Source organism: Perognathus longimembris, chromosome 9, assembly GCF_023159225.1.
Source record: "Perognathus longimembris pacificus isolate PPM17 chromosome 9, ASM2315922v1, whole genome shotgun sequence".
NCBI classification, from domain to species: Eukaryota; Metazoa; Chordata; class Mammalia; order Rodentia; family Heteromyidae; genus Perognathus; species Perognathus longimembris.
This window is the reverse complement of record NC_063169.1, coordinates 47,018,259-47,042,065: the sequence shown is the minus strand read 5'-3', so window position 1 is coordinate 47,042,065 and position 23,807 is coordinate 47,018,259. Positions and strand designations below refer to the sequence as shown.

The window sequence follows — 23,807 nt, the reverse complement described above, 5'->3', positions numbered from 1 at the left end:
TAATAATCAAGGTCCGTCCCACTTTTTTTTTTTTTTAATATGGAGAAAGCTAGAGCCAGAGAGAGGAAGGCCTTCCTTCTCCTTCATTCAGATCTCTGTCAGCCCGCTCTCTCTTGGAGAGGGGCGTATATGCTGAGGATTTGGAGTTGGGATGGGGTGCGCTTGGTATATTTCGGAAGGGAAGGATGTAAGGCTGCTTTTGACTCGCGGCCTGTCGTTCCCACCCCAGAACGAGATCGATGAGCTAAGAACCGAGATGGACGAGATGAGGGACACTTTCTTCGAAGAGGATGCCTGTCAACTGCAGGAAATGCGCCACGAGTTGGAGAGAGCCAACAAAAATTGCCGGATCCTGCAGTACCGCCTTCGCAAGGCCGAGCGCAAACGGCTCCGTTACGCGCAGACCGGGGAGATCGACGGCGAGCTGCTGCGCAGCCTGGAGCAGGACCTCAAGGTCTGCTGCGCGCGCAGGGGCTGCTCGGCGCTGGGGCGGGGGTCTTGGTATTTTGGTTGAGGGGCATCAGCGGTGAAGGACAAGACGTGGTGACTAGGGCACGGAGTTCACTGCAAAATAATCAAGGTTCCAGAAGGAGAAAGAAGTGGCAGGTGGATTTGAATAATTCCATGTGTGTGCGCCCTCCGAGAACCAGGTTATGGGGCGTTCCTGGAAGGAATTGAGGCTCTTGCAGAAGTGATAGAGTGAGCACCTCCCTACTGGTCTGAAACAAGGGCGTGGCAGCAGCGCCCTAGCTATAGCCTCTCTCTGACTTCCAGGGTCTATCTCCTCAGTGAGAGCCAGGGAGGATTAAGGCCAGCTTGAGATGGACTCTTCCAGAGATGGTGACATCCAGAATCAAACCAGCACCATGAAGGTTGCTTCCCTCCAGTCTTCAGTTCTTCCTCTCTGCCCTTAACACTTCAGTTTCTTCCCGAAAGGAAAACTGTCCAAACTGCAACCCATTTGGGAGAAGTTTAGACAGAACCTCATTTAGAAGTGAAGTGACTCGGGCTGGGAATATGGCCTAGTGGCAAGAGAGCTCGCCTCATATACATGAAGCCCTGGGTTCGATTCTCCAGCACCACATATTTAGAAAACGGCCAGAAGTGGCGCTGTGGCTCAAGTGGCAGAGTGCTAGCTCTTGAGCAAAAAGAAGCCAGGGACAGTGCTCAGGCCCTGAGTCCAAGCCCCAGGACTGGCCAAAAACAACAACAACAACAACAAACAAAACAGAAGTGAAGTAACTCCTTCAAGAGCCTCCCAGGAGACAAATGCAACCTTGAAACGCAGTTCTTAGACTGTGTGGTTTCTTCCGTTCAGATTGATTGCAGGGCAGATACATGGACAATACACAGCAATTACAAAATCCATCACCATTCATAACAAAATATACTTTTAATTGTATTGACTTAGCATAAAAATATAATATAATTGATTACCCTATATTTAAGAAAACTATGAGTATTTCTTAATCAAAGTCATTGTTACATCCCCTTTCCTCTCCCCCAACATGGTCATTATTCACCAGCCTCTGTAGCAAGCATTGTTTCATACATTTCTTTTTCATTTAATTACAAAAAACCCTGAGACTGTAGTGTAGGTATAGATACTACAATGTTTATACAGGTAAAGTTCCAGTGCTCAGACCTAGAAAACACTTTGGGGGAACCAGGTTCAGCCTTCATCAGTCAAAAAGCAGAGCATGTGTCTTGAGTTTCTGTACTAGGTGGCACCTCAGTCTTCCAAACCTTATAAATTTCAGCATCATCTGAAAGCTTGGCTACTTCATAGTAGAACTCTAAGTGTGTGAATGGCTCTGTATGTGATCAAGTATAACCAACTTTTACAATGTACCACAGAAGTTAAGGTAACAAAGTCTAGAACCATCCAGCTTCTTGTTTGCTGTGTAATGTTAAGCATTTTAATTCATCTTTTTGACATTGTTTCCACTTCTATAAAAAAATGACTTATGGGTCATTTGAACATGTGGCTATCACATGGTAGGAGTTTTTTTTTTGTGTATCTGTGTCTTGGGTCTTTTACTCAGGTCCTAGGCACTGTCACTGAGCTTCTAGCACAAAGCTCTACCACTGTAGCTATTGCTCCACTCCACCATTTGTAGTAGTTAATTGAAGATAAGAGTCTCATAGACATGAGTCTCATAGACATTCCTGTCAAGGCTAACTTGGATCCTCAGATTTCAGGCTCCTGAATGGCTAGGATTACATACATGAGCCACAGGTACCGGCATTTTAATACTTACATATAAAGAAAAACATCATGTATTATGTTTTTAATATTTTAGTATGAATAAAATTATATGTTTTTTACAAACTCTTTAATTTAGGTAGCCAAGGATGTATCTGTGAGACTTCACCATGAACTGGAAAATGTGGAAGAAAAGAGAACAACAACAGAAGATGAAAATGAGAAACTGAGGCAGCAGCTTATAGAAGTTGAAATTGCAAAGCAAGCCTTACAGAATGAACTAGATAAAATGAAAGAGGTTAGTAACTGTTTGTCTTACAATGCTGTATATATTTTCAAATGCTTGAAAAGAATCCTAAAGCATAACATGGCTGGTAAAGTAATTCTATTTCTTTTATAATTATAAGACAGTTTCTTGCTCTTAACCCAGGTACTATAAATACATTACTTCATGCTAACAAGTGAGTAGCAAAGAAAAAAAAAATCAAAGTTGAGCATTACCTCTGGAGCCACATATTATGGGCTGTGACTAAATGTTTTGTTCCTGGACATGATTATGTGAATACTGATTAAATAAATTATACCAAAAAATTATACTAAAAAAGAACATCAGGAATAGGAAAAAATGGTGCTTGTGTTAGATGACAGGAAGAGATTTGTGGTATTCCTGCTGAGTTCATAGAGGAATAAATTTCTAGAACGGTCAACACTATAAGGTCCATTCAATCATTTCAAATCATTGCTGGAATTTTCTCTACAATAAGGTCCCTGAGATGACACCACATTAGATATCATGAATGACTAACCCTGAACATCTTCCACATCAACCAACTTAGTTACAGCATATTTCTGTTTAAAGAATTTCTTTCCACTGAAATTGTTTAAGTGTAACAAAGTAATTCATCTAGTTCTCTCCTTTAGGTTAGGATAGTCAAAGCTTTCTTCCATACTATTTGAAGATTCCTACCTTAATTATATTGAGTCATCTCAAAGAATAAAATAAATATCACTTAAAATAGAGAAGAAAAAAATATAAAAGGTTCTGCCAATACATAATAAATATTAAGTTTACATGAATTTAAATATTTTTCTTTGAAAACTACCCAGGTATGTACAGTGAAATTGAGAGAACTAATACTGACAATTAGCAAAAGCATACATGACTTTTTGAACAATTTCCTTTGCTTGTATATATAGAATCCTAAAGAAAATGCTAATCTTTCCATGGATTGAGATATTAATCTGCTAATGATTTCTGTGCTTGCTTTGGAATCATATATATGATGTAACTGAAATTATTGATAGATTAAGTATACATAATTATACATAAGAACTAAGAACTTTGTAGAACTTTGGTTTCAGTAGAGGAAGCAATTTTTGTGTGAGGTTAGTATCTATTTGTTCTTATTTTAAATAAAACAGGCAAAACCATTTGATGATCTTAGGTCCTTGGCCACTGGTGTGGAGTGAATCTGTGTTACAGTATAAAAATATGGAGAATCAAAGCCTTGTCACCCACCTTCACAAATAACTAACTAGGAGACCTTTAAAGGCTTCTTTTACTTGTCTTTATTTATTCAGTTGTAAGTTGGTTTAAATGATTTTTCACTACTACATACTTTCTCATAAAATTCAGGTCACTGCCATTTGAAAAAAAGCATAGTTGCTTTTTGTTTTAACTGAAGGTAAGAAATCAAACATGAATTTAATATAAATACAAGTATGTACCTATGCATAATAATACATGTATTATTTTCAAAACATACAGTTGAAAATCATAATTTGATATTTCACTTCCAAGGTAAGATGAAATGAAGCCTGGGGTGAGAGGCGTGGCTCATTTGGTAGAGAACTACCCAATGAGTGAGAGTGGCGAGTACCAAATTCAAGTCCCAGTCTCAAACCTAAAAATAAAAGAAAGAAGAAAAATGGAATAAAGTAGATAGCTATATTTATTTGCTAGAGCAGCTATAATGAAGGAACAAAACTAGATGGTTGAACAACAATTTAATTTTGTTTATCAATTATGGAGGCTAGAAATTCCTAAGGTTTCATCAGGATTGCTTTCTTGTGAAGGCTGTAAGTATAGTTGGTTCCAAGCTTCTCTTCTTGACTTGTCACTGACTGTGTTTATATGCACCTGGCATTCTCCCTGTAGCTGCTTGCAATTTTACTTTTCTTTTAAGAACTTTAGGGTTTAGGATTTCACCATATGAATTGGAAGAGTGGATGGAGGAGATTTTCAGTCCCATTTGTTTTCATTACATGTTGTAATATTTTACGCTATAAACACAGAATTAACTTGTTTGAGTGAAACACATTCAAGTAAAATAATCTTCATTTGATTACCAGAGATAGGCATCATGTGAATATTTTTCAAGTGGATATCTGCCAAGTTTTACTTAAGAATGGCATAATAATGTTCTGATTTTTACCCTACACCCTGGAAAGGAGGAAATGCTTAAAGATTGTTGATTATTTCAATGAATGGAACCTCTCCCATCTAATAGTGAAAGCCAAGGTAACAGATTGCAGTGAGAAAAAAAAAAATGAAACCTAGGAGTGTCCTCAGGAGAACTGTCAGAGGTTCTTTTCTGTCTTTGGTTCTTTCTTGTACACATTTCTATGACTCTCTGCCTTCCTGGATGTACTTGTAGATTGGGAAAATGCTGTTGCACCTCCAGGCAAGGGGAGCATATATGGACAACCCAGAGAGACGATTCGCATTCTCTGTGGAATTAGAAAACCCAAACTCTAATCCTTGACTAAAGAATATAAGCATAAGACCAGAAGTGGTGACCCATACCTATAATTCCAGGAACCTGGGAAGCAGAGCTCACTCACAATGATCATGATTTGAGGCCAGCCCTAGTACAAACTTGGTGAGATCTCCCCTCCCCAGTGTCAGTAAAGGAGATAGACCTGTAATCCCACCTACATGTGACCCATAAGTAGAAGGATCATGGTCTGAGACTGACCCTAACATAAACAAGGCTTTATCTTGGAAATAGCTAAAAGCAAAAAGGGCTTTGGGCATGGCCCAAGTGCTAGTGTCCTCAAGGCTCTGAGTTGAAATTTTAAGACAGGAAAAAAAAGAAATAATATAACCATATAATTCTCGAGGAAAACATATACACTTTACCTTTGTTAAACACCTTTTCTTAAAAAAAGCATAATAATATTAGAAAACGGGTCTTGTGTGTGATAAAAAAAATAGAAATGAAAAGAAGTGAGATGGTGTGGAATATATGAGAAATAATTGAATAAAATGAAAGAAAAATGCAAAATATTCCAGCAGGAGGGTTCCACTTGAGGTTGACCTTCATAATGTTTGGAGATAGGTCAGCAGTAGGAAAGGTACTTTTAAAATGTCTAGAATACTCTGGTTTCTCTTCAGATCATATAAATCTTTCCCTTTTACTAAAATGTCTAGAAACAAGAACCTATATTATTTTTTCGTAATGATAACTTTATTTTCCTCTAAGAAGATAAATATTAAAACTGAGTTGTAATAATAGCTTGATTATTTTGTGAGGCATGAGTTACTTCCTTAGTTGTGAAAAGAAAATATATTCAAATCCTTCCTGAGTTTGTTAACTACATGAACTTGAGCAAGCCTTTTGTGTTATTCTGCCAATAGAGGAAAGTGGAATCATGCCAACTTCTCTATTATGATGAAAAGACATTAGTTTTGGAAGGAAACATAAAATGTTACAATAATGTACTGGAAAAAAGCAGTCCTCTAATTCTAAGACTTTAGTTCCTCATATGGAGTCATATAGATGTTGAATAGTGCCCTTGGGATCAATAGACCATCTGCTAGAATTTGGAACTATTTACTGAGGCCTTTAACTGGCTTCAAGGGTATTGACCAATTGTTCTCAGAGCTAGTGGCTACAGAGAGTCCTATGTACCTACTTAGGTCCATCTACTTCCCTGCTTCTCCTGAGGCTGGAGTAGACACCTGGGGACCCGAAGAACTAAGTAGAAGTAGGTTGGAGGTAATTTGTTTAGTCTTCAGCCATGTATTGCTTGTATTGAAACAGCTGATATTCTGCCAATTGCAAACAAGAGGGACCTTTAAGAATGCTGCCTTCCAATCTTTATAACATTCTCACTCCAGTTGTAAAACATTGATTGCTAGTAGCATCATGCTTTCTTCTTAGAGAAGAAAATGTCTTCAACTCCTTGTAATTTGGGGACATGACGGTCTATCACTTAGCAATAGAGATTTCTGCAAAAGTTCAGGCTACCAACACTCAGCTCTTTGAATGTCATGGTAAGTTTGTACACAAATAAAATTAAGGGAGGCTCTGGAGAGGCTATATACAAAACATTTTCTGAGTTAGGATAATTTTTTATTCCCAGTTGAATTGGTGGTCACTACCCTTCATGAAGTTCATTTGTACTTGGAAGGAAAGCTATTTGGAAACCTTTGAAACTCCCTGTGCTCTTCAGGAGGAAGGGGACACCTTGTATTACTTTTAAGGTCTGGTGCTAGAAGAAGAATTGATGATAGAAAATTGAGTAAAAAAATAATCAATATTATGCTGAATGGAGCAAGAAGTATTCTTTTTATTGTTTCATTCTGCACCCTTACTAAAAAACACTGTTAAAAGAAAATAATTTTGTTAATTTTTTCCAGGCTTTGCTCTAGAGGGCATTTAAATAGCCTATCACAAAAATACCATGTATCTTAGGGATTTTTTTAAGTTGGCTAATATATTCTAAAAACTACAATGAGCTTTCATTCCAGAACACAGAAATAATTAGTAGTATAAAATTTAATAGTAGTACCTCTGCTTTCGTAATACAATGAAAGCACACACACATCTGTGTGTGTGTGTGTGTGTGTGTGTGTGTGTGTGTGTGTCTGTATGTGTACCTGGTCTTCTTCATATGTGGAGCACTTTAACAGTCAAATTGTTGTTTTTTTGTTTTTTGTTTTTTGTTTTTTGTTTTCTGCTGGTCCTGGGGCTTGAACTCAGGGCCTGGGCACTGTCCCTGGCTTCCTTTTGCTCATGGCTACCACTACTGCTTGAGCCACAGCGCCACTTCCAGCTTTTTGTGTTTATGTGGTGCTGAGGAATCAAACCCAGAGTTTCATGCATGCTAGGCAAGCACTCTACTTCTAAGCCACATTCCCAGCCCAAATTCTTGCTGTACATGTTTATGATTACTTATTCCTTTTCTTATGAAAAGGACTATCACAGCCACACCTAATTTTGATAGGTCATATTTTATAAGCAATATGGTACAAAAAACTGCAGAGTGATAAATCAGTTGAAAAAGCAGCAATAGAGGAAATTTTAATGGAAAAATCTTTAGAATGTGAACATTTTCTTTCATTGGTGTATTAAACTTGGAAGTGAAAAGTTTTGAAGTGTGACTTGAATTCAAAACTCCAATACCATCAAGAAAGAAAAAAGAAGGAAAAGAAAAGAAAGAAAATGGAACAATAATTATTAGTATTTTAAAATAAAATGACAATTATTTTGCAAGGCTGAGTCCATTTTACCATTTACTACTTTTAGTCAAACTTTATAGAACAAAGTTTGTTGAACAACCCAAACTAAATTAAAAGCAAAACTTGGCTGCTAAGAATTGGCTGTCTTTTAGGAAATTGTCCTGTATTATGATGTACTGGTAAATGTATATTTATTTGGGAACTATAAAATTTACTGGATTTTTAAAAGTTAAATTATGTGTCTAGTTTTATACACTTTGAAGTCATCCCCAAGATTTAATCTTGGGTAAGTAGCTCTTTTACCAAAGCACCTAACAGAAGCAAAGGAGTACCCAGACCAGAAATTGGTAGCTTATTTCATGAATATTGAAGTTTTTATTAGAAATGTCAATGTTTGGTTATTTATTTTACAACAGAGCTAAGGTGATATACATCTGCAATCCTAGCACTCAGGAGACTGAGGCAAGTTGATTACAGGTTCCAAAGCAGCTTAGCAAAAACATTAAAAATAATTCAACATAGCATTATGCGCCCCTAACTTGCTGATCAGATTTCATATCTTTCTTGACTGGGATATTTGTACTTTTATATTCTTGAAATTGTTAAGTAGTCCAGAATATAAGTTTCATCTCATTAGGGAAAGACTTAATGAGTCTATCTCTATAATTTTCCTACAAAATTAATGTTAATGTTTTGCAATGTAATGGGCTTCATTGTTAAGCAATTACATGCTTGAACGTTTGTTCCCTTTGCTGATAAAACCATATTCACTGAAGCTAAGTGTGTCTAACTGTGGACTCTGCTTAGAGACTAGTTTATTATGACCTGAGGCTGAATTTTTAATGACCCACTGGGAAAATTAGAAGTTTTTCTGTGTTAAATATCTCCATTAGATAGTGATTCATGTCATTATTGAAGGTCTATTTACTTCTCTAACTTCTGTATCCAATCACCTGAAAAAAAATAATTTGAAATGAGTCGCGATGAAATAATAAAGCAATTGAAAAAAGAGTTGAAAAATTGAGTCAAGCAAACATTCTGGGAAGATGAAGAAAAACATCTGAGGCATACACATGGTTATGAAACAGCTCTGAGTTTAGTAGCAGCAATCAAGGCATGGGAAGAAATATTGAAAGAATTTCTCTCCAAACTATGACCAAATATGGATGCATCATTGCATTTCAGATGAAAGAAACATGAAGAAAATCAATTATAGTACAGAAAAATGTAGAGTATTATAAATAATCATGACATGACAACAACATAAACAAATGAGCCTTCCAAAAAATTGTCAGCATGAATCTATACAAACAACAAATTGAGAAATAAATTTTATAGCAAATACAATTAAGATATTTTGTCATGAGCCATAAACTTGAATGGCCTTTACTAGGAAAATCATAGAGCCAAGAAATAATTTTGAGACCTTATATGTCATTCCTCATGACCTTTAGCAGATAATTTGAAACTTATTGGCCTTAGTTTCTTTATTTGTTAGTACAGAAATAAAACCAAATATACTGTATGGTACCATTATAAATTTGACATGTGTTATTTATGTATCTGTTTCCATAAAAGTGCCATAACCAAGAATAATTTGGTGACTTTAAATTTAATCTCTGCTGTAGTGTGGTAATCCTTCCAGATTCAAGAGAGAGTAGATAAAAAGAGGAATGGCAGTGTATTGCACTAAACTCCCAAGTTTGTACTTACTGAAGAACATTACTGAAGGTCTTTAACACAAAGTAAGTCCTACAATGATCTCTCTGAGTGTTAGCATTCAGCATTCAGAGCCTGGTTTCATGCTGTAGTAATTACAACTGAAGATCTGAGATGTAGGGATGAAAACAAATTGAACTGAGCTATAATATATAATAATCTGAGCTATAGTTTTTGATGAGATGCATCTCCACTCTAGAGAGCCACAAAGACCAGTTGGTAATGAAAGTATTAACGATCTTTTTAAATAAACAAACCCGTGTAATGACTAATGACACCCAAACATTTCTGAGGTGGTTTCTTTGACAATGTATCAGTTTCTGATTCCTGTCTCTCAAAGCTATTGGAGTCTACCAAAAAGCATATGACACATGCTTCAATGAGCAGTTATACAGCCAAACATTTGTATTTGGTCTTATTGAAATTTAATCTATTTTGATACCCTCTACTACCCGTGACTTGTGTTTTTTGAAGTTGCAAGACTTCATGTTTCCAGGCCCTTCATACAACTATTGTGTACAACTCTCTCCATTAAGAATCTCAGTCTCTGTTTTAAGGGGACTCTAAAGATCTAGCTGTGACCTAAGGAGTTCAAGTGGTGAGTGTAACCTTTGGGAAGGTAAATAACAGTACAATTCTCTATTACGGTGCTTAGTGCATCAGCCTCATCTACTTCCAGAAGTGAAGAGATCATGATACATTGCTAGCCTGTAGAACTGAGGAATTGAACCCAGGGCTTCATGCATGCTAGGCAAGCACTCTACTAACCCACATTTTCAGCCCTGTAGAAGCTTTTAATCCTCTAAGTTTTTGGGGAAGGCCAATGAAGACAAGAACTTCATAATAAAATTTCTCTTGGGAGGAAGAAGGGGGCAATGGCTAAAGAGGTACAATTTGCTTAGGAAATGTGAGGCCCTTATTTCATGCCAACAAACAAACTGCGATTTATCATCTGTATGTTTTGTTGAAAAAAATTGAAATAGAGATCCACTCACTCCCAAAGACATTCCAATGAAATTTCCTTTAGTTCTTCTGATGTTCAGGACAGTTAACCCAGCAGTTAATTTAGCTGAAGAGAGATGGACATTGACCCCAGTGATTTCTGCAGTTGATCAGTAGCCACCAATAATGAGGGCTAGTTATAATCTACACACTGTACCCAAACATTTATACATAAGTAGGTTGTTCATAGTTTCATTTTAGAGGTAAAATTCTCTAAAGAGAGAGGTTACAGATTTTTGAAATTTAGCATCATCAGCGAGCAGGCTGTGTCCACAGCCCAGTCTGTCAGCCTCCATTGCATTGTATTTACCAGCCAGGGCTGCATGATGCCATCATAGGCACACAGATGGCTACTGACTCTCAATTTAATCACTTTCCACGGGGAAATGTGATCTCTTTCCATCTTTACAGGGATGGCATGAAATAGTGTGTGTGTGAAATGGCTGTGTCAGCAGGAAGGTGCTATGTATGTTAAGTGTCATCAGAATTGCCACAGTTACCTGATCAAGATCTAATTCTATCAGAATTTCCTTGTTTCTTTCCTTTCTTTCTTTTTTTAAAAATTATTATAATACCAATCCCAGGTCAAATTGCAAGCCATGATCCTCCTGCTTCAGCCTTCTAAACATTGGGATGGTAGGAGCACATTACCTCTTTGCCTGTAGTAGACATTTTTAAGAGTAAAATTTTATTTTGCTTTTTGTTTGTTCCTGTTTAGTGTGTGTGTGTGTGTGTGTGTGTGTGTGTGTGTGTATACTTAGCTTTTTTGAGACAGTGTCTACTAACTATGCAGTGGAGGCAGTCCTTAAACTTACAATTCTTCTGCCTCAGCTGCTACAGTGCTGCGATCATAGACATGTACCAATATACCGAGCAGAGTGAACTTCTGGATCAAGTTAGGACACATTAGTTTACTTGGCAGTCTCTTATCTCTCTCTTTTCTTATGTACTTTTCCCTGTATTTGCCTCCTGTTTTCACATGCTTAGAAGACAAACAGACCACTAGATGTAATGACCACCTCGACACTCATCAACAGGGCAGAATGTGCTGATTTCACAATTCAATAACTCTCTCCTACCTTGCTACTCATCTGTGACTATTATTTCTAAAGGGAGGGAGAGAGAGAGGGGAAGGCTTACTTTTGATAAAAAATATTGAAATGTTAAAGTTCAAGACATCTGAAATTGCTTTGTATCTTTGATTAATTCTAGCTTTGATAAATTCTAGCTTTACAAATTTTATGTTCTTTGAATTTGAATAACACATTTCCATTTAATTCTTATGCATATAGTATCTAATGGCTGTGATTTAATATAAAGGATTTTTAAGAAGAAAAGACTGCTGAAAAAGATGTTCACAGTTAGCTCCTTAATTGGAATTGACTGTTCCTTTGCTCTGTCATACCTGTGCTACTTTGTATTGTTTTGTTTGCTTTGTTTTATTTCCCTTTTTTTTTTTTGGTCTGAGACTGGATTCACCTAGAACCTGAAAGTTTGGTTCAATGGCCTAGCTCTACCAAATGAGCCACTCTGCCAAGCCCCTTATTTTTTCTGTTTAAAATTTTATTTTGTTTTAACCTTGGGACAGACTCTCACTATTTAGCTCAGGCTCATTATGTAGCCCCAGTTGGCATTGAACTTCTAATCATCCTGCCTTAGACTCCCAAGTGTTAAGGTTACAGGCTTGTGCCTCTCAGCCAACACTTTTAGGCAACTTTTGAAAAGGCACATATAGCACTTCATCTTACTAAGTATTGAGATTTGTTTTCAAAGTAAAAAATTCAGTTATATCTTAATGATTTTGACTTTACTGAACTGTAATGAAAAACTGCTCTAATTCTATTTTATATTTTAGGGTCACTTAAACTAATCTTTTTTTGAGATGGTAAATGACATTTGAAGATAACATTTAAAGATGTCATTTAGCTATTCTGCTGACATTTTCCATCTTATACTTACACATTTCACTTAATGGAGCCATTTATATTCAGCAGATTTCAACTTAGAAGCACATAAATTCAAAGTATTCTGGGTTCATCTGCTGCCTATATTGTTTAGTTTCAGTGGCCCAGTCACTTAATCATAGGTGTAAGCCATTCTTAAAAATTAATATTATTTTTTCTCTCCTTTACAAAGTATATTTCTTACCATTACAGTGACTGAGAACTTCATATAACAGTGAAAGTAACTAGATAGCCCAATGTTTCTGTGTGAAAGTATGTAACGAGTATCATATGTTGATATGTTGATCATAGTTGTATCTTCCTTCTGGCACATGCACATAGAAGAAAAATTTTCACAGATGTTACTAAATTAATACATCTGTGTATACTCAGAAGAATCTGCCATATGGAAAGTATCATCATTCAGATATAAAATAAAGCTATTGTATTCTTTAATGTCCAAATTTAAATTGGACTAGTTCTGTTCTGCAGTGAATCTGAAGGTAGTTATCATATTTTTAATTTTACCACTGTTAACTTTAAGGGTTTTTTTAAGGCAACACATATGATTATCAGTTTTCCTAGATATAAAAGAAAAAAGTGAAATGTGGAATTAAAAATTCTTTCAGTTAGTTCAACAGCTTAGACCATAGCTTGGTTCTTGTTAAAATACAATGTTTTCCAAAGCTGTCTTCTGATTGTTGTAGAAAATTTTTTTCAAAGGTAAATATTGTTTTATTTTAATTTCCATTGCTGATTTGAAAAACACACCTAGTAGCTTTATTTTATTTTAGATAGCATAAATTTATTAAATGAATAATCTAACTGGTTAAGACCTCAAGTTCCACATTCTGTTCTCAACCTCATTCAACCATGAAAACTTTATACAGAGTGGGGGGGGGGGCTGGGGGGAAGGCAATTTTCAATTTGGTTTCTCTATTTAGACCTGAGTTTTGAAGATTCCTTCCTATAATGTGTATCAGAACATTTTATTTCCAAATAATGTAAAATTTTCTGGGGATATGGCCTAGTGGCAAGAGCACTTGCCTCATATACATGAAGCCCTGGGTTCAATTCCCCAGCGCCACATATATAGAAAATCACTAGAAGTGGCACTGTGGCTCAAATGGCAGAGTGCTAGCCTTGAGCAAAAAGAAGCCAGGGACAGTGCTGAGGCCCCGAGTCCAAGCCCCAGGACTGGCCAAAAAAAAGAAAAAAAAACCCAAATAATGTAAAATTTATATATACTACATTTGTTCAAATCTATGAACACTGCATTCGTGTGCGTGCATGCGTGTGTGTGTGTGTGTGTGTGTGTGTGTGTGTGTCCTGCAGCTTGAACTCAGGGCCTGGGCACTGCCCTGTGCTGTGCTTTTTTTTTTTTTTTTTTGCATGCTTTTGGCTTTATTTTTTTTTAATTTTTATTATCAAACTGATGTACAGAGAGGTTACAGTTTCATACGTTAGGCATTGGATACATTTCTTGTACTGTGCTCAAAGCTATTCTCTTGGACTTTTCCTGCCCAGGCTGTCTTGTCTGTGAACAGTGATCCAGAAATCTCAGCTTCCTGAGTAGCTAGGAATATAGACATGAAACACTGGTACCCAGATCATTGCATACTCTTCAGTTGTATGATTAATGCCTCTATGAACACATACAGATTTTTATGTGACTATATATGTGTGACTTGTTAAAGAAACAATGAAATATTTCCCAAAATGTCTGTATCATTTTCATGCCTAACTGCAGTGGATTAGAAGGTTCATTTTATCTGTAGTAGCCTAGCCAATACTTACTTATCATTATAGCATTTCTGTTGGATATTATATATAAAACATATATATATCATATTATATATAACATTACATAAAATGTTATCTTAATTTGCGTTTCTGTAATGGTATTGATCATCTTTCATATGCTTATAATACATCTAATTCTGTGCAATTTCTACTCATTTCTCTTTACCCATTTTTAAAAATTTGTGTTTGTGCTTATATTTCTGTGAAATTCAATTTAGGCTCTTTATTTTCTTTTTTATAATTTATTTATTAATTAAACAAATTTTTTGACAAGGTGTTGTGCAAAAGGGGTACAGTTACATAGTAGGGCAGTGTGTACATTTCTTGAGATATCTTACACCCTGTTTTTCTTTCCCTTCCCTAGGTCAGGTAGACATATATACAATACACAGTGTACCAAACATATACAGTAGCCACGTGGCCTATGCCAAAGGAAATTCTCCTAGGGCTTTAAACGTAATGTCAACAATAGGGTTTGCTTATCCTTGTCTTATATGAACATACATATATAGCTTTTGATCTATTGTGATACACTGAGAGGTCTCTTTTTGACCTTTATATGTTGAGTAATTGTTTGGTTTTAGTTACATAATGTAGAGTCACTGACACAAACCTGTGGGAAATACCATTTGACAAGAAGTTTTTGGTTTCGCCCACCTGGCCTCTACTGTCTCCCCCTCCCCCTACCTTAACAGTCATATATCAAGGAGATCATGCCCCTTTGTTTTCTGTGTTCTAGGCTTGTCTCACTCAACATTATTTGTTCAAGTTCTGACCATTTCCCTGCGAATACCAATATTTCACCATTCCTAATCGCTATGTACTATTCCATTGTGTATAGGTACCATCTTTTCTGGATCCATTCATCTGTGGAGGGGCATCTGGGGCATCCATATTTTGGATATTGTGAATTGTGCAGCAATAAACATGGACGTGCAGATGTATTTTTGATATCTTGGGACCTGTTGTTCAGGATAGATGTCTAGGAGTGGTATGGCAGGGTCATAGGGTAGGTCTATGTTGAGCGTTTTGAGGAACCTCCATACTGTTCTCCAAAGTGCTTGTACTAATTTGCACTCCCACCAACAATGGAGAAGGGTTCTTCTTTCCCCCCACCCCCTCCAGCATTTGTTGTTGCCTGAGTTCAGAGTATAGGCCATTCTAACTGGAGTGAGGTGGTATCTCAGGGTTGTTTTTATTTGCATTTACTTTACTGCCAGAGATGTTGAACATTTCCTCATATGTTTCTTTGCCATTTTTATCTCTTCTCCTGTGAAGTCTCTCTTTAGCTCCTTTGCCCATTTCCTAATTGTTTTACTGGGCTTGGAGGGGCTTAGTTTTTTTAGTTCTCTGTAGATGACCGATATTAGGCCTTTGTCTGTTGCTGTGCTGGTAAAGATCCTTTCCCATATGGTTGGCTGTCTTTCTAGTTTGGTGGCTATGTCCTTAGCTGTGCAGAAACTTTTTAATTTGTATTAGTCCCATTTGTCGAGTCTCTCCCCTATCTGTTGTGTCCCTGGGACTCTATTCAGGAAGTTCCTTCCAATTAGTGCCTGTAAGTTGTAACCTCTTTCCTACTCTGTCCTTCAGTAGTTTCAAAGGTTCAGGTCTGATGTTGAGGTCCTTGATCCATTTTGAGTTGATCTTGGTGCATGGTGATAGGCTAGGGCCTACTTTGAGTTTTCTGCATATGGCTGCCCAGTTTTCCCAGCACCAGTAGTTAAGAGGCTATGGTTTTTCCATTGTATGTCTTTAGCTCCTTTGTCGAATATCAGCTGACTGTAAGAGTGCGGTTTTATTTCTGGATCATCAATTCTATTCCATTGGTCTTCAGGTCTGTTTTTATACCAATACCAGGCTGTTTTTGTTCTGATGGTTCTATAGTAGACCTTGAAGTCTGGTATTGTGATACCTCCTTCACTGCTTTTTTGCCTAGAATTGCTTTGGCTATTCTAGGTCTTTTGCTGTTCCATATGAATTTATGTATTGCTTTCTCTATTTCAGTGAAGAATATAGCTGAGAATTTGATGGGGATTGCACTGAATTTGTGTAACTTTTTGGGCAATATGGCCATTTTCACTATATTGATTCTGCCTACCCATGAGCATGGAAGGTCTTTCCATCTCCTTGTGTCTTCTTTGATTTCCCTTATTAGATTTTTATAGTTCTCATTAAATAGGTCTTTCACGTCTTTGGTTAGGTTGATCCCTAGGTACTTTATTCTTTTTTTGGCTACTGTAAATGGTATTATTTCCATAATTTCCTTTTCTGCTTGTACATTGCTGGTGTACAAAAAAGCTGCTGACTTTTGTGGATTGATTTTGTATCCTGCTACTTTGCCACAATGGTTTATTAAATGTAGGAGTTTGGGTACTGAGTTTTTTGCGTCCTTCAGATAAAAGATCATGTCATCTGCGAATTGGGATAGCTTGATTTCTTCCTTGCCGATGTGGATCCCTTTGATGTCCTCCTCTTGCCATATTGCTATGGTTAGGGATTACAGCACTATGTTGAAAAGAAGTGGGGAGAGTGGGCATCCTTGTCTTTTTCCTGAGTTTAGGGGGAATGATTTTAGTCTCTCCCCATTTAATGCGATATTAGCAGTTGGTCTGTTGTATATGGCTTTTATTGTTTTGAGGAATGTTCCATCTATTCCTGTTCTCTCCAGAGCTTTTAATAAGTATGGATGTTGTATTTTGTCAAAGGCTTTTTAGGCATCGACTGAGATAACAATGTGATTCATGATTTTAGTTCTGTCGATGTGGTGAATTACATTGATTGATTTACGGATATTGAACCATCCTTGTGTCTGTGGGATGAAGACTACTTGGTCATGATGTATAATTTTCTTGATAAGTTTCTGGATCTTGTTAGCTAATATTTTATTGAGGAGCTTTGTGTCTGTGTTCATTAGTTATATTGGTCTGTAGTTCTCTTTTTTTGTTGGGTCATTGCCAGGTTTGGGGATGAGTATAATATTAGCTTCATAGAATGAGTTTGGGATTTCTCCCTCTGTTTCTATTTTGTGGAAGAGTTTGAAGAGTATTGGTATTAGCTCCTCACTAAAGGTTTTATAGAATTCATTGGTGAATCCATTTGGGCCTGGGCTTTTCTTCATTGGGAGGCTCTTGATTACCCCCTGTATCTCGGTGTAAGTTATTGGTTTATTTAGTTGATTTATTTCTTCTTGATTCAGTTTGGGCAATTTATACATCTCTAAGAATTGATCCATTTCTGTAAAATTATTGTTTTTTAGTGAGCAGGGGTTCTGGAAATAGTTTCTTATGATTGTTTGAATATCGTGTGTATTTGTTGTAATTTTTCCGGTGTAGTCCCTGATTTTACGTATATGATTCTCTTCTCTTCTTTTTTTTTTTTTTTGTAAGTCTTGCGAGGGGTGTGTCAATTTTATTTATTTTCTCAAAGAACCAGCTTTTAGTCTTATTTATTTGTTGAATGGTCTTTCTATTTTCAATCGGATTTATCGCTTCTTTAATCTTTGTGATGTCTCTCCTCCTAGTCATTTTAGATTTGATCATTTCTTGTTTCTCCAGTTGTTTTAGTTTCATCATGAGGTTATTCACCTGCTCTGCTTCCATTCTTTTAATGTGAGTGCTGAGGGCAATGATCTTGCCCCTCAGTACTGCCTTAGCTGTATCCCATTGGTTTCTTTGTGATGTATTTTTCATTGTCGTTGTGGCTTATGAATTCGTTAATTTCATCCTTAATTTGGTCTGTGGCCCAAGTGTTAGATAACAGTGAGGGGTTAATCCTCCAAGAATATGTATAGCCTCTGTGGTATCCTTTGTTATTGAGGGTTACCTTTATTCCACTGTGATCAGATATAATACATGGGATGACGTCAATACTTTTGTATTTGCTGAGGTTTTTTGTGTGGGCTGTGACATGGTCTATTTTGGAGTATGATCCATGGACTGCTGAGAAGAAGGTGTATTGGGTCTCTGTAGGGTGAAAGACTCTGTACAGATCTATCAGATCCATTTGGGATATGGTGTTACTTAGGTCCTCAACTCCCTTGCTAATCCTCTGGGTGTTGGATCTGTCTCTTGGAGAGAGTGGGGTATTAAAGTCACCCACTATGATTGTGTTTGGGTCTATCTTGTTCTGTAGTTCTGTGAGAATTTGCTTGCCATATGTAGGGCCTGTTTTGTTCGGTGAGTATAGATTTATCACCATTATGTCTTGATTCTGGATTTTTCCTTGTATTAAAATGTAGTGTCATTCTTTGTCTTTTTGAGTTGATTTTAATGAGAAGTCCAGCTTGTCTGAGATCAGGATGGCTACTCCTGCTGTTTTGGTAGGTGCGTTTGCTTGGAAGATCTTGCTCCATCCTTTCATTCGGAGCCTGTCTGAATCCCTTCTTGTAAGATGGGTCTCTTGAAGACAACAGATGGCAGCTTTTTGTTTGGGGTTCCACTGTCAGTCTGCTCCTCTTTATCGGAGAGTTTATACCATTTATATTCAAAGAGATCAAGGATAAGAGTGTTTTTTCCCCTTCCATGTTCCTGTTAGGCTGTTTTTCCTCTCCTTTTTTTTTCTTGTCTTTAATGAGCTGCTCTTTCTGTTGGGCTCTGGGTATTGTAGTTTCTTTCTGTTTCTGTTTGTGAGTCCTGTGCCATTTCTGTTGGGTGTGGTTCCCCTCTTATTATTCGCTGTAAGGCTGGTTTTTTTATTCACATACTCCTTTAGATCCTCTTTGCTATGGAAAGATCTGGTTTTTCCCTCAAATGTGAATTCTAATTTCGTTGGATATTAGGCTCTTTTTATTGTAGATAAAAGTTTAGAGATAAGATACATGATTGAAAATGTTTTCTTCTATATTTTGTCTTCTTTATTTTTAATTGACATAGTATTTTTACTTACTTAGAGAAGTCAGTATGGTTCTGGTCCCAAGGCTTGAACTCAGGGCCAAGGTGCAGTCCCTGAGCTTCTTTTGCTCAAGGCTAGTGCACTCTACCACTTGAGTCACTTCCAACTTTTTTTGAATAGTTTATTGGAGATAAGAGTTTCATGGATTTTCTTGCCCAGGCTAGCTTCAAACAATGATCCTCAGATCTCAGCCTTTTGCATAGCTAAGATTATAGGTGTAAGCCACCAGTGCCTGGCAAGTACTATAATTAGTACATGTAGACAATGTATACAGATTAAGTCAAGATAATCAACATTACTGTCTCCTTAAATATTATCAATTATATGTGGTAGAGACCTTTAAAATCTCAACTTATTTGAGAATGAACAATAAAGAATTTGAAACCATAGTTACTCTAGTGCTAAAGAACACTAAAGCAAATTCTTTTGTCTTATTGTATTGTGGCACCTTTTATCTAACCTCAGTGCTCCATTTCCTCTACCCTTTCTAGCCTCTAGTGACAACTGTTTTACTCTTTATTTCTGAGACTAGTGTTGTTAACATCAACAAGTGAGAATATGTTGTAATTATCCTGCTTTTCCAGTCTAATTTTACTGTACATAGTATCATGTGTTTCTATCCATACTCCCATAAGAGGCAAACTTTCAGCTTTCAAATCCCAGAATAATACTCCATTCATATCTGACATGGTTAATCTTGATTTTCTGCTTGATTGGGTTAAGAATCACTAAGGAGATTAGAGATGCATGTCACTGCATGTGTCTGTGAGTGTGTTTTCAGAGATAAGTACATCCTGAGGACTCAGATCTAGTCAGTGGTTTAATCCACTGCCTAATTTAAACTGAAGTAGATTATAGTGAAGTGCTGGAACTATATTAGGTGGGACCTGGATAGAAGCAGTATATTAACAAAGGTGTAGCCTTGGGTGACATATCTTACCTTGGCTTCTTCCTCTTATGGCTCTACTCGACTTCTTGTCTGCCAGGATGTGAATTGCTCTGCCACAATCCTCCCCATGCCCCACCCCCATCATAATGATCAGAAACTTCTCAAATTCTGAGCTAAAATAAACCTTTCCTCCTTTAAGTTGCATATATTAAGTACGTAATGACAGCAAGGGAAAAATATTTCTCATTGTGTTTTTATACTGCATATGTTTTTAGATGTTTATTTACCAATTTCTGGCTTAGTTAAATTTCATTCTCCTAGTCATGAAGAGTGGGTTTCAGTTTAAAGATATCTATGCATTATTATCAAGTCATAGTAGGAAAAGAGCAGTGGTATTCTAAAGTAATATTCGGCCCCAGAAAAAAATTTTTTTTTTTTTTGGCCAGTCCTGGGGCTTGGACTCAGGGCCTGAGCACTGTCCCTGGCTTCTTTTTGCTCAAGGCTAGCACTCTGCCACTTGAGCCACAGCGCCACTTCTGGCCATTTTCTGTATATGTGGTGCTGGGGAATTGAACCCAGAGCCTCATATATAGGAGGCAAGCACTCTTGCCACTAGGCCATATCCCCAGCCCCCCAGAAAATGTTTTAAAAGTAAGAGATCCTACATGTAAGCCACTTGGTCTTGAAGTGACATCTCTAATGCCAACACAGAGAAATAATATTTTTCTTTCACTGATGAAAAAAAAAAGTTAACCCATTAGTGTACACTAATGATAAGTTCCTACAATTCTTATCAATCTGACCTCTTCTGTAGGTATCTACTCTAACCCAACAGTAAAAGAATGCAGGAGCCAAGAACTAAACTGTATTTGTTCTATTGTTTAGAAAAAAGAACTATAAAGGACACAATCCAAGTTCTTTCAGTGGATCTAAATTTTTAGAGCAGATAAAAGTAGGTTTTTGTTTTTCTTTTGCTTTCAGTAGTTGAATTTTTTTTTAGCTTACCATTTACTGAAGAAAGGGGGAAAAATACATTTATAACTCATGAGACTACAATAGGGCCTGAGCTCATGAGATGGAGGAATAATGGAGCCATCTGAGAGAAGGTTAGTTTGTTGCTTTCAAATTTGAATTTCTGCCCTCATGACAGAGATGTCTGTTGCCAGCCACATCTTTCCATCAGTGTCATGTGTCTTTGTGAGTATCCTGTGAAGATCATCATTTTCACAAAGAATGAAAAGACCAAGGCTTTTTATTTACTATTGTCTTTCTGGGGTTAAGTTGCAGATTTAAAGTGTCAATCTCTTTTACTAAGTTTTCCAACATTTATTGTTGCAGTAGATAAGTTAATGATGACTTTTTTCCATTTTCCATTTTATTCTTTCCTAAATCTTGGCCTTCTTGACTATTAAAGCTTGGAAAATGTACTCCTAAAGTTACATTTGAGAATTTTCTCGGTTAAGTTCTGTTTGCATTTGCCTTTATGCTTCAGTTCTGACTGACTTGGAGAGCCAGAATTGAAAATTAGTTAATTTTCTTTCCCTGCCTAAGAAAATGATAGAAACAGAAGGGCAATCTAGATTAGCTCAAAGGAAGAAGAAAAGTGATAAGACCAAGTCAGAAACTTAGATCTAGGTGATTACCTGAAAATAAAATGCAAAAAATACTTCAAAAATGTGCTGATCTGATCCTAGTAATAAGCTTCAATGTTACATGAACTTTTTTAGCTTAACTGAGATCACACGTCTGGTGCAAACTGAACAATTACTTATAATAAAAGGAGCATCTGTACTGGAGGAAAGTAAAGAAAGGGGTGATGTCCAAAAAAAGAAATGCAATCATTACCCGATAGATGAAATGGTAGCCCCTTTGCACAACGCTTTGATAATAACAGTGAGATTGTTTTTAAAATATGGAGAATCTGCAATTTAAAATAGAATGGTAAGCTATTATAACAATTTATCTTAAACCCAGTTTCATTTTTTAAATCCCTTCTGGTGTCAAAACTTTGGAAAAGGCAAGGAGAGAATACACTGATCAGAATTCAACTTTGAAAGCCTGGCCAATTTTTTGTAAAATGTTACCAGAATGAACTCATTATTTAATCTAGGCCTAGTACCTTAGTAAATCACGGCTCTGACTGTGAACAATATAGAAAACCACTACAGTATTGGACCGATCCCCTTTTATCTGCCTCTCCATCACTCTTCTCTGGACCCCAAGTCATGTCATTGTGGTTTATTCTTTTTCTAAATGAGTAAACACATGATTTAATCACCACCTAAATAGATCTGTCTTTAACATGACCAATCTAGGAGACATTTATATAACCTCATATTTTTGTAGCATTTTAGGAAAGTTCTTCTTTGCTACTTAATTGCTCAAAACATAGACATTTCTATACCTCATATTTTTGTAGCATTTTAGGAAAGTTTTTCTTTGCTACTTAATTGCTCAAAACATAAAGATATTACGCATTAAGAAGCAGACCAAATTTCAATTGAGGAAAAAATGCCAGTATCAAAACATTTTCAGAATGTAAACCATCTATTTTATATAACTGATATGCAAATGTAATGATTAGAAAGAAAACTAAGTCCTGGCCTTCACTTAGACAAAAAGAACAATAGTTACTGTTGGAAAAGCAGAGGCTGGGAATGCCAAGAATTAAGTGGACAAGAAATGTTTTCAACATATTTATTTGGAAACCTAGATGAAGTGGCTGCACTGTCAACAATGAAAATCTAAAGATTTCATTGTTGTCTTCCATCTCAAATAGATTTCTTGATTTGATGGGTGAAGATCACCCATCCTGAAGGCAGGAGAAAAGTAAAGGCAATTTTATCCCTAGGGAAATAGATTGTTAGGATTGACGTTATTGCTCCAACTTGTTTCACTCACTAAATGGTTTGTTTCAAAGAAGGCAGAAATTTGGTTTAAAACCTACTAGAATATGAAAAGATGATTAACTACTTATAGAAAACTTAAGGTACTAGGAGTTTGAGAAAGCTTAAAAGCAATGTACCTTTACTCAAGGAGAAATCTGTTTTGCAAAGCTTCCTTTGAGTTTAGCACCCTACCTGAGTGATCATTTTTTAAAGTGAAAAAAAAAAAAAAGCATGAATCTGATGGGAGAGTGCCCCACTTTAAGCATTTCTCCCAAATTAACTCAGCGGTTTCATCTTCTGAGTTGCTTATGGGATACCGTCTAAACTCAGCTCAAAATCTGACCACCAACTTTCAGTGTTGTCTACGATCTCTCCATCACTTCCCCCACAGAATTTAGTGCATGGATTTACATTCATTCCAATCTATCTTCCCCCTTGCTATTTGTTCAGTTTTATTTGTTGACATTTTGCACATCCTTGTTAGATGGTCTTCTCTAATTTCTCAGATTTGTAGTAACAGCTTCTTCCTGCATTCCGTATAGTTTGTTTGTTGCTCATTTATTGCCCATAGTTAACTCTTCTTACTCTTTTAACTAATTATGTCCTTTAAAAAAAAACAAACAAACCACGAAGTGGCCCATGGCTCAAGTGGTGGAACACTAGCCTTGAGCTGAAGAACTCAGGGACAGCACCCAGGCCCAGAGTTCAAGGCCCACAATTGACCAAACACACACACACACACACACACACACACACACACACACACACACACAGCTCTTTAGGCAAAGAATAAAGTATTTCATAGTCATATGTGTTTAATGTAGAGTTATATATGTATTTTATAAATTTATACATTTTATGTCATATCTGTATGTACATGTATATGTGTGTTTATTCCAGGATCTCAATATATTGAAATGGATGAAGCACAAAGAGAGAGAGAAAAAAAAAAACTATTTTCTGGGTAGACCAGACTTTTACCTGTAACCCTTTCATGTCA

The 23,807-nt window shown here is 36.6% G+C and overlaps 1 protein-coding gene across 1 annotated transcript in view; it reads left to right on the top strand.

Moving 5' to 3' along the window:
* The window catches only part of Soga3 (SOGA family member 3), a 37,065-nt gene that overhangs the window by 1,334 nt on the left and 11,924 nt on the right, over nucleotides 1-23,807 (top strand). The window contains exons 2-3 of the mRNA XM_048354048.1: nucleotides 230-454; nucleotides 2,346-2,504. Coding sequence (XP_048210005.1) covers nucleotides 230-454; nucleotides 2,346-2,504 — 384 coding nt within the window. The remainder of the gene's footprint in view (nucleotides 1-229; nucleotides 455-2,345; nucleotides 2,505-23,807) is intronic.